Genomic DNA, 11,515 nt, shown 5'->3' with positions numbered 1-11,515 from the left:
TTTTCTTTCTTTTTCTTAAATCTTATTTTTTTCTATTAGCTCTCACTTCTCAATTTTCCCACCACATCCCTAAGTCCTAGGCAACTGTGTTGCCCAGACAGGAGTGCAGTGGTGTGATCAAGGCTCACAGTAACCTTGAACTGCCAGTTCAAGTGATCCTCCCACCTCAGCTTCCCCAGTAGCTAGAATTACAGGTGTGTGCCACCACACCCAGCTAATTTTTAATTTTTTCATAAAGACAGGGTCTCACTTGCCCGGTCTGGTCTTGAGCTCTTGGCCTCAAGCAGTCCTGCCTCAGCCTCCCAAAGGACTAGAGTTACAGGTATGAGCCACTGCACTTGGCTTATAGGCAGCTATTAATATACTTTCTGTTTTTATAAGTTCACCAATTTTGAATATTTTACATAAATGGAGGCTGGGCGTGGTGGCTCATGCCTATAATCCCAGCACTTTGGGAGGCCGAGGTGGGTGGATCGCTTCAGGTCATGAGTGGGAGACCACCTGGCCAACATGGTAAAACCTCATCTTTACAAAAAAATACAAAAATTAGCTGGGCATGGTGGCAAGTGCTTTTAAACCCAGCTACTCTGGAGGCTTAGGCAGGAGAATCACTTGAGCCTGGGAGGCAGAAGCTGCAGTGAGCCGAGGTCACTCCCACTGCACTCTGGCCTAGGCAACAGGGAGAGGCTCTGTCTCAAAATAAATATATAAGTAAATAAATAAGGAATCATGATATGTGGCCTTTTGTAAAGCATGACATTGTGCCTAACTTTTTTCACTTAGTGTGTTTTCAAGGTTCATCCATGTTGTAGCATGTATCAGTATATAATTTTTATTGCTGAATGTATGGATATACTACAGTTTGTTTATTCATTCATTAGTTGATAAACATTTGAGTTGTTTCTTCCTTTTGGTTGTTATGAATAATGCTGCTGTGAACATTGATGTATAAGGTTTTGTGTGGACATGTTTGCATTTGTCTTGGGTATATACCTATGAGTGGAATTGGTGGGTCACATGGCAACTCTAATCAGCATTTTCAGGATTCCCAGACTGTTTTTTAAAGTGGCTACATCTTGTTCCATCCCTATTAGTAGTGTGGCGGTTCTGATTTCTCTACATCTTTGCTTGTGTGTGTGCGTGTATTTTTGTTGTTGTTGTATTTTAATAGAGGCAGAGTCTCACTATGTTGCCCAATCTGAGAGTACAGTGGCTATTCACAGGTATGAATATAGCATGCTACAGCCTCGAACTCCTGGCTTCAAGTGATCTTCCTGCTCCATTCTCCTGAGTAGCTAGGACTACAGGCATGTGCCATCATGCACGGCTACTTTCCACATCATTGACAACACTTCTTATTGTCTGTCTTTTTACTGTAGCCATCCTACTGGGTGAAAAGTGATACTTTAGTGTGGTCTAATGACGGACAGTTTTGAGCATCTTTTTGTATGCATAGTGGCCACTTGTCTATCTTCTTTGAAAAAATGTCTAGTCAGAATTTTTGCCTGTTTTTAAATTGGATTGTCTTTTGTGTTACAGAGTTCTTTATATACTCTAGATATGAGTCCCTTTTAAGATATTTTTTACTTTCTTGATTATATGTTTTGAAGAATTGGACTTTATTGAACTTCATTTAATCTATTTTTTTCTTTTGTTTGTGCTTTTGGTGTTATATCTAAAAAATCATTAATCCAATACCATGAAGATGTATACCTCTTTTTTTTCTAATATATAGAAATTGACTTTGTATGTATGTGTCTTTTTTTCTTTTCAGAGTTTTATAGTTTTAGCTTTTACATCTAGGTCTTTTCTGATTTTAAGCCTAAGTTTTGCTGTTGTTTTTTTTTTCCTTTTGCCTTGAACAGAGAGAATTATTACTAAATGTTTTATTTTTGATTGCTAATGTTTTGGTATATTTACTTCTAGTGTTTTCATATATATGTGTACATGATCTTATGCATAGACATGTGTGCACTTGCATGTACACCCACACACACACACACACACGCACACACACACTTTTTAAAACCCGATGGAAGTTTGGTTGACTCTGACTTCCTGATTGGAAATGCAAGCAACTCTCACTTATTACAGGAAGGAGGGAGTCATAGTGGAATGTCTTATTTTAGAAGTAGAATATAACCTTTGGGAATGGTAGTATAGACAGATGATGTATTTTCAGATTTTTAAATCTCATTGTGAATATTAACCAAACTTTTGTTTTATATTTATATCGAAATCTTCTAAAAAAAAAAAACTAGTTCAGAATTTATGATAACTTAGGTGTGCTAGCCCAACATGTTTTTTGTTTGTTTGTTTCTAGTGTCTATAAATTGAACACTAGGTTAAATTAGCTGACCTTGGCTAGGCATGATGGCTCATGACTGTAACCCCCTCAACTTTGGGAGGATGAGGTGGGAAGATGGCTTGAGCCCAGGAGTTCAAGACCAGCTGTGCAACATAGTGGGGGCCCCCATCTCTGCATATAATGCATAATAATTTTTTTAAACTATTTGATGTTTTTTGGGTGGAGATGGGATAAGAGTGTATTTGTGGGTATAGTGCTCAGTAAAAATGTTATAAATGCTGAGTGTTGTATGAGTATTAAATATGTAGCAGTAGGTTTTAAATAAATTTTCCCATTGTTCTTGTAGGTAAATCATTCTTATCCTATCATATGTTTATTTTTCTATTAGGAAACCTCTTTCTCTACACACAAACACACACACACACACACACACACACACACACACACACGTTCCTTGACTTACAATGGGGTTACATTGTAATAAACCCAACATGAATTGGAAATTTTTAGGTCAGCAATGTACTTAATACACCTAACCTACTGAATGTCATAGCTAAAACATGCTCAGAACATTTACGTTAGCCTAAAATTGGGCAAAATCATAAAGCACAAAGCCTGTTTTATAATACCAGTATTGGATATCACATGTAATTATCGAATACTGTACTGAATGTGAAAAACAGAAAGGTTGTATGGGTACTCGAAGTATTGTTTCTACTGAATCAATCATATTGCTTTTGCACCATTGTAAAGTCAAAAAATCGTAAGTCGTATCGTTGGGGACCACCTGTATATATATGTTTATACATAATACGTACATGTACAAACATGTTTATTAGAAGACACAAATATAATTGCATGTTTGATTATAATATCTGCTGTGGGCAAAAATAAGACCTTAATTTCAACCTAAAATTTTCAAAGTACATTATTATACATTACTGTCACCCTCTATAAAATAGGTAGATGGAAAACAGCAGTTCAAAATGGCTAACTCTCTTACCTCAAATTACACAGCTAATATATGCTGGAGGTTTCAAGTGAACCCAAGTATTCTGATTTTTTTAGACTAAGTCCTTTTATTCTGTAATGTCCTCTTGGGGGAATCAAATCATTGATTTGTGTCAAAATAAATTTAGATGACCCCGTTCAACTTTATAGTGACTGTCTTGCTTGTTCCCTTCCTTTCTTCCTTTAATAATTATATGAATTTGACATACTTATATGTATTTGGTTGTTTACTTAGGTATAATTAACATTTTTAAAAGGAAAAGATTTTAGGTATTCAGCTCAATGAGTTTTGACAATTGTATACACCCATGTAATCACCACCTAAGATAATAAACATTTTACCCCAGAAAATTCATTCATGCCTCTTTCCAGTCAATCCCTTCTCCTTTACCCCATGCAACCACACTTCTGATTTCCGTCGCAGGTTTTGTTTGTTCTTCAATTTCATGTAAATGGAGTGTACAGAATACATTCTTTCATGGCTGGCTTCTTTTGCTTAATGCGTTTTCAGAGAGTCATCCTTGTGTGGGTATCAGGTTTGTGTTTGTTTTTAATTTTGCTGAGTAATATTTCATTGTACGAATTTACCACAATTTGTTTATCCATTCTTCTCTTGATGGATGTTTGGGTTGTTATCTATTACAAATAAGGTTGCTATAAACATTCTTGTACAAATCTTTTTGTCAACCTATGCTTTCATTTTTCTTGGGTGAGCATCTAAGAGTAGAATAGAGCCGATGTATATTCAATTTAAAATAAACTGCCAGCTCTTAGAAGTGGATAGACCATTTTATAGTCTCCTCAGCAGTGTACAAATATTCCAGTTGCTCCATATCCTCACTAATGTTTGATATCTGTAGGATTTTTTATAGTAATCATCGTAGGTATGTGAAATAGTATCTTATGATTTAAATTTGCATTTCCCTGATTTCTAAAGATGTTGATTATCTTTTCATGTGTTTATTGGTTATTCGTACGTCTTTGTGTGTGTGTGGTGTGTGTGTGAAGTATCTGTTCAAGTCTTTTGCCTACATTTTATTAGGTTTCATATTTTTTTACTATTTGTAGAAGTTAATTTATACATCATGGATACAGCGCTTTGTCAGATAGATGTGTTGTGAATATTTTTTGCCAGTGTGTGACTTATTACTTTTATTAATGATGTTTGTAGTTGTTTTTAAAGAAAAATAGATTATGTAGTTTTTTTTGGACAGATCCAGAAACTTAAGTGAGAATAAATTCGAATATCTTTCCAACTTAACAAAGCAGAATATTAAAAAATCTAAATGGACTAACTTATATGTACTTTCTAATGGTCTCTTTAGTAAGTACCTGTTTTTTTTTTTTTTAATTGTTAAACTGAAATCAGAGATCAGTGATAAACTTACCTGGCTGACTGCATTACCTCTTTCAGAGAGTATATTTTCCTGAGTGGATGGAAGGCATGAAACTGAAAATTTAACTTATTGCTCAGCAAAGGGCTGATGTCACCCCCTCATGCTGCAGGTGAACTTCGACAGCCCTATGTGAACACTATTTCTGGAGGACACATTGCTTCCCTTTGTGTCTTGGTTTCAGTGTGCATAGCGCTCTTGCATGAGTTAGTGCACAAGACTTCTGTGAAGCAGATAGAGCAGTTGTGGGAATGGAGTGGTTATGCTGAATGCAAAATCTATGACAGTCTAGGTCAGTAGTCTTCCAAACCTAGAATCTTTCAACTCTCCCATGCCTCATCCCTTCAGCTTAAGCATGCGTGTGCACACACTGCACATACACACACCCTCCCTTCATATTGGTAAAGCAAAAAGCCCACTTGTTAGGTAGAGCATTTACTAATCCTGGGGGCCAAGATCTGTAACTAGCCAGCTCCTTATGATGAAGAATTCTATGTCTACCTCAGCAAGCTGAGCTTGCACATCTCTTAAGAGTAGTTTGGAAACAGCTCTTCCACCTCCCATCCCCAGAAATCAGTGTAGTCCAACTTTATGCCTACATACTTATGTGAACACATATATATGCATACAAGTTAAAAATCCTTATATATTTATATCAGAAGTGGCTTATGATAGGTACACAGGGATTTTCACTCTTGCTGTCTTAGTTCATTGTGGCTGCTATTAAAAAATACCTTCAACTGAGTAATTTATAAACAACAGAAATTTATTGCTCACAGTTCTGGAGGCTGGAAGTTCAAGATAAGGTAGCAGCAGGTTCAGTGTCTGGTGAGGGAGAGCTTGCTTTCTGCTTCCAAGATGGTACCTTGCTGCTGTGTCCTCACATGGTAGAAGAGACAAGGCAGCTGCCTTCAACCTCATTTATAAGGGCACTAATCCCATTCAGGAGGGCAGACATACCATAACTTAATCACTTCCCAAAACACCCTGCTAGTTCGAACATATGAATTGTGGGGCAACACCAACATTCAGATCATAGCACTTCCCTTACCCTAGTTAGGAGTATATACAGTGTTAATTCATAAAACCCTGGAGTTTATTTAAATTTATTTATTTAAATAAATAAATTGCAATTTATTTCTTTTAAACTGTCACTATCCTATTTTGGAAAGAACCATAGCATTTCTTATTGCTTCACAAAAATATGAATGGTTGGTGGTATGCAAGACTAAGTCACTGTCTGTTCCTGTTCCTCTTGAGTCAGTCCTATTGACAACTAGTTCTGTGACTTTTATTGTTTGTCTGGTTATTTTAAACGCACATATTGTGTTCATCTGGAGCTGATGTGACCTTAAATAAATTGAAGTTAGATTTTCATCAGTCTCTATAAGGGAAGACTTTATAATGAGTTGCTTAGATTGGACATTTTGTGGTTGGAGGGAAATTATTTCAATCTATAGGAGACAACAGATCAAAGAAAAATAAACAAAGGATTTGGCACAAGCAGAGTCCAGTCTCCAACCTCTTTGTGAACCTTGCCCCGGGGGTAGGATTGAGAGGGCAGAAGGTTGAGTAGGCCTAATCCTGTATATAGCCTCTCGACCTTAGGCATCTTGGAGACATGGTGACATCTCAGTATTACATCCTTTTCCCCACTAACTTTTGCTGTCAGCTTTAGTTGATTTTCTCATTAAAACATTCATATAAGATTAAATGGAAGTTTTTTATTCTTTCCATTTCTGTTATATATGGGTAACCCTCATTCAAAATAAGATTTGTTCCCTTTTATGTATCTTTTAAATTCAATTCTAGAACAAAGAAATGACAACAGAATACTGAAAAATAGCATCTAAGTCTGTTTTAATATTAATGCTTGTATCTCTTTTAGAAAAATAGGCAGCAAATTTAATGAAGGAAATTTAAGCAGTTAAAGAATTAGAAGCTAATTTTGGTGATTTCAAGAGTAAAAAAAATTCAGCAAAGATATGGTATAGAGTGGTATGTTATCTAATATAAACATTAGTAACAGAAGCAGCAAGATGTCAAACTTAGCAATGTCCATTTACGGTTATGTAGCTGTGTATCATTGTGGTTTAATTTTAAATTTTATATATCTTAGTGTCTATGATTTCAGATCACTAGCTATATTTGGTTAGGTTTTTTGATGTTCATATGTAATAGATAAGCTTTTTAAAAAGCTTGGATCCACAGTAACTAATGCCAACTAGTTTAAAAAATATATTTGCTAAATTACCAAATTTACCATGAATGAGCATATGCAAGAGAGAACTTAGTTTATAAAGAAGCTGTTGTTTCTAAGACCAGGTTTGTTTCTTGATGTTGTTGAGTAGTTAATACATTCATATGTTTCAAAATTTAAAAGGTACAATGCAGTATGCTATGAAAATTATTTCTCATAGCTACTCAGTTTCTCTTTCCAGGAGGAAATCAATGTTTTTATTTTTAACCCACTTTGATTTTGAGAAACTTAAGTAAATTTTGACATATTTATGATCAAATGTGTACCTAATATTTTATGTTCTGTGTATGTCATTTGGCATGATTTTACTGTCAAATCATATTGCCCAATTAAGAGCATAAAATTGTATCTACTTAACTGTTTTCTTCAGAATTTGGATTTCTTCCTGTTCAATTTTGCTGCTATTAGAAATAGCAAACATGAGCGTATTTGTAGAAATACAGGTACTTTTTCTATTGAAAAGTTACATTTATGAAATTCTATATATTAAAGATTATATTTACTGTAAGCGTGCTTCTCCTTTGGAAAGCCGTTTTTAAATTAATGATATCATTTATAATCAATAGAGTCTTAGAATAGAATAAATATGATATTTCTCTGAGAGAAAACACCCAGTTCAAGAGTTTAAACATCATATTCCCTCATTTTGTGTTGCTTGATTTCTTACCAGTATCATTGAACTGATCTCAGATTTTACTCCCTCTTCCCCATCCCCAGTTTAATATGAGAGAGTGTGATTCACCTCAGAGTTTCAAGAACAGTGCATATTTGCCATGTATGTTTCCCTTTGAGTATCTTAAACATCCAAAGTTTTAGACAAATTATTAGGTTGCTACAAAAGTAACTGTGGTTTTTGAAGTCTTTATCTTTGCTAAAATTATTCAGTGTTTCTTGAAAGTATTTGCCTTCATGTTCCTAGGCCTATCATGAGGTTTTAAAAATGCATGGCAATTACCAAAAAAAATTTTTTTAAGAGGTAAGGTCTTGCTCCATTGCCCAGGCTGGCCTTGAACCCCCGTGATCAAGTAATCCTCCTGCTCAGTGTCTTGAGCAGCTGGGATTACAGGCATGTGTCATTACACTTGGCTTGAATTTTAATTTTTAAAGCATATACAAATGATATATTGCCAGGAGCTTTCCTCCCTCAAACATAGGCATGAAGCAAACTTACAGATGTGTGCCTTGTTATAGTGTCATTGTTTGATTGTTTGCATTCTAACTTGACAGATTATATGTGTTTATAAATGCACATCAATTGAGATTTGTGGTTATGTCCTGTGCATTGTTGGGATTTAGTATGTGTGCTAGGTAACCCATCTTCAAAGCATATAACAATTAAGGTGTATGTATTTTTAAAATGTAGTCCCGGCCGGGCGTGGTGGCTCACACCTGTAATCCCAGCACTTTGGGAGGTCAAGGCGAATGAATCGCTGGAGCCTAGGTGTTTGAGATCAGCCTGGGCAACATGGTAAGACCTCCATCTCTACAAAAAATACAAAAATTAGCCAGGTATGGTGGTGCACGCTTGCAGTCCCAGCTACTTGGGAAGCTGAGGTGGGAGGATCACCTGAACCCGGGGAGGTTGAGGCTGCAGTGAGCTTATCCTGCTACTGCACTTCAGCCTTGGTGACAGAGTGAGACCCTTCCTCAAGCAAACAAAACGTAGTCAATTATTTCTCTTTATTATACCATTTTTGTAGAGTTTCAGTAGAAAGCCTGTTACTTGTATACTTCAAAAATTTTGAAGCATTGTTAAAGGAGTATAAATCTCAATCAACTGGCAATTATTTCTAAAAGGGTGCATGAAAGAAGGAAGGGGAGGAGGCAGCTGTGGGGCGTTGGGGACATGGATTGGAGTACTCCTGCCCAGCAGGATGTTATAATTTACTAATGATTACAAATGTGAAAGACCTTTGTATTTATTTAAACATAATGTCCACATTTAACACTTGGCACCCAGGGGCTGACACTGTCTGGTAGTGGCAAATTTGGGGGAATTAGAATAAAAATTTGCGGTTCTATTCTTTTTTAATCTGCTTTAGTTAGAACATAAAGCCCATTTTCCAAAAGATAGTCTTTGCAACCATTATTTAAACAAGTGATTTCAGGGAAGTAGTAAACTTTTTAAATTGGTTTGGTCTTTAATACTAGCTACAGGAGCAATTACTTGGATTATCATTTTAACATAATTTTTCACCCAGCAATCCTTTTGAAAGTATTGTTTGCTTAGATTGAAACATTAAAATGCTTCCTTCTGCCTGCAGTGCAACAGATTAAAAGAGAGAGAAATGCAGGCAAATCAACATAAAAATTGGGTCAGTACATCGTTGGGGGACCTGTGTGCCAGTGGTCTGGATTGTGTCAAATTGAGGAGTTACAGGAAACCAAGAAAGAGAGACAGCAAATTGCTGCACCTCCCTGCTCAAAGGACAAAAAGGGGATTAAGTTCCTGGGTTATTCAGGACAGTAAGCTGTCCACGAAGAGAAGAGGAATTTAGTATCAGTGCTGGCAATTGTGAATATTGAAACAAGTTAAGGAGTCAGGATTGGAATAGGGGTAGTTGGGGGATTTATAGTCCCAAGGCATTAGGAAAATAGACTAAGCCATGTTGCTGCCCCTTAGAAGTGGGTCTAGGAGGACTTTGGGTTTTAGATAAATGAGCAGGAATGTGGGCAAAGGTTGAGCATTGAAGTGCCATTGAAAGCTGCATGTGAGTTTTTAGGTATTGTTTGTAATCTTTCTATACCTGTGGAATTATAGTACTCCAGATTTCATATTTCACATGTGATATGCTTTGAGTTTAGTTGTGATTATGTAAAATGATTTGATGATATGAATATAATTAGGACTATTATATGAATATGGTTATGATTACATAATGTAAACAGCTACTGTTGAAGATTTACAAATGGGATTTTTCATTTCATGAAAGGAGATATATATTTATTTTATTTATTTTTATATATCCATGGTCACACACATTTTTTCTTTCTTATAGAAACCAAAAAAAGAAGTTGGTAGATGTTTTGTTAAATGTTTTCTTTTTTCCTCTACTAGTTAACAGATTTCAGATGCAAATATACTCTCATTATCCAAATCCAAATCTCTGTCACTCACTGCAAGAATTTGGAATGTGGCTTTGATCTTGAGGGTGTTGTACTCATGGTAACTAGATGTTCCATTTCCCAGCTTTTACTTGAAGAGTTTTTCTGGTTTTGTCTTGAAATGATACTGAAATTTATCTTTCTAAATTCTTCCCTTTTGTGTGGGTGTAGCCATGTACACGTATCAGAGTTTTGCTTAGGATAATATACTTTAGAATTTGAACTGGAGGACTTTTCCCCTTCTGACTTAAGGCACCTCTGTGGGGCCAAAGTAGTTTTAATTGCTCTACAATTTAAGGAAGCAGAAGCAAGTGGGTATGCTGCCAAGAATGCTTGCAACAAAGAGGAAAAATAATCGTAGCTCTGAATTTTAGCTCTGGCTTGTAAAAAATGACAGTATTCTACTGTCTCTTTTTCTTTCATTGAGTACCCTGCTGCCACATCTGGCTTTACTTTTTTTTTCCAAATGGGTTTATTAGTTTTGTTATTTTGAATGTGGCTGGAGTGATCCTGGAAAGACTGGTCTGAGAAACAATCTTGACATTTCAATTAGAAGCAAACCCAGAGGTAGATTGACCTGAGACAGAGTTTGGGACCATCCCTCTCAACTTCTCCAGGGTCAGCCTAAGTATCAGACTGTCATTCCCCCATGAGGAAGGCGGTTTCACCACCTTTTCAAGATGGTAAGATGTAGAGGCTTTTCTGGATTTTCCTTTTTTACGCTGCCAGTCTGGCTCTGATGTGGAATCTGCCTTTCTCTTCTCCCTTGCCTATAGGCTGGAGGCTCTCAGGTCATTTTTACCAACCCATTGGAGATAGTGAAGATTCGTCTGCAAGTAGCTGGAGAGATCACCACGGGACCCAGAGTCAGCGCCCTGAATGTGCTCCGGGACTTGGGAATTTTTGGTCTGTATAAGGTGGGTAGGTTTCCTTGGGTTATCTCAGTGGAGAGGTTGTAATGTATTCAATAAAAATGAGAAAGAATGTGGAAACCAGACTTCTCCACTCCAAGTTGAAAAGCAATCTTGTCCAGCAGAATAGTCTGTGGAGTAGAAAATCAAACAAAAAGAAAAGAATCATGATGCTTGTATGAAAGGCAGTGGGATACACATGCAGCCTCTCCTGTTGTCATCTTCAGGCTTTTATGAAACCGCCAGCAGGGAGGCCAGCACCACAGACCTGCTGGCCTCAGGCTCACAACCTTTCGTTTGCTGGGAGGCTTGGGAAGTTTCCTTGGTGCGTTCTTTGGGCTGCTTTAGGACTTCAAAATAGTCTTATGTTTATTTTCAGTCTGAGTTATGTCTATTGTTATCTTCCCAGTGGGAGATTTTCTTTGTCTCAATGATTTGACCACAGTAAAACAGTAGTAGAGTTTGGTAGGATTCAGGTCTTTAAGAAGTTAAGTGGTAGGATTTGTCAATAATGAATTCCATTAAA

The 11,515-nt window shown here is 36.5% G+C and overlaps 1 protein-coding gene across 5 annotated transcripts in view; it reads left to right on the top strand.

Annotated features, from left to right (window-relative positions):
* Nucleotides 1–11,515, top strand: part of SLC25A12 (solute carrier family 25 member 12) — a 229,436-nt gene that overhangs the window by 209,696 nt on the left and 8,225 nt on the right. For all 5 annotated transcript variants that reach the window (XM_017538208.2, XM_037741895.1, XM_017538209.2 and 2 more), the window contains one exon: nucleotides 10,855–10,995. In XM_017538208.2, the coding sequence (XP_017393697.1) occupies nucleotides 10,855–10,995 (141 nt within the window). The remainder of the gene's footprint in view (nucleotides 1–10,854; nucleotides 10,996–11,515) is intronic.

Source organism: Cebus imitator, unplaced genomic scaffold, assembly GCF_001604975.1.
Source record: "Cebus imitator isolate Cc_AM_T3 unplaced genomic scaffold, Cebus_imitator-1.0 Scaffold110, whole genome shotgun sequence".
NCBI lineage: Eukaryota > Metazoa > Chordata > Mammalia > Primates > Cebidae > Cebus > Cebus imitator.
Note: the sequence above shows the minus strand (reverse complement) of the source record. Positions and strands in the feature narration are given on the sequence as shown.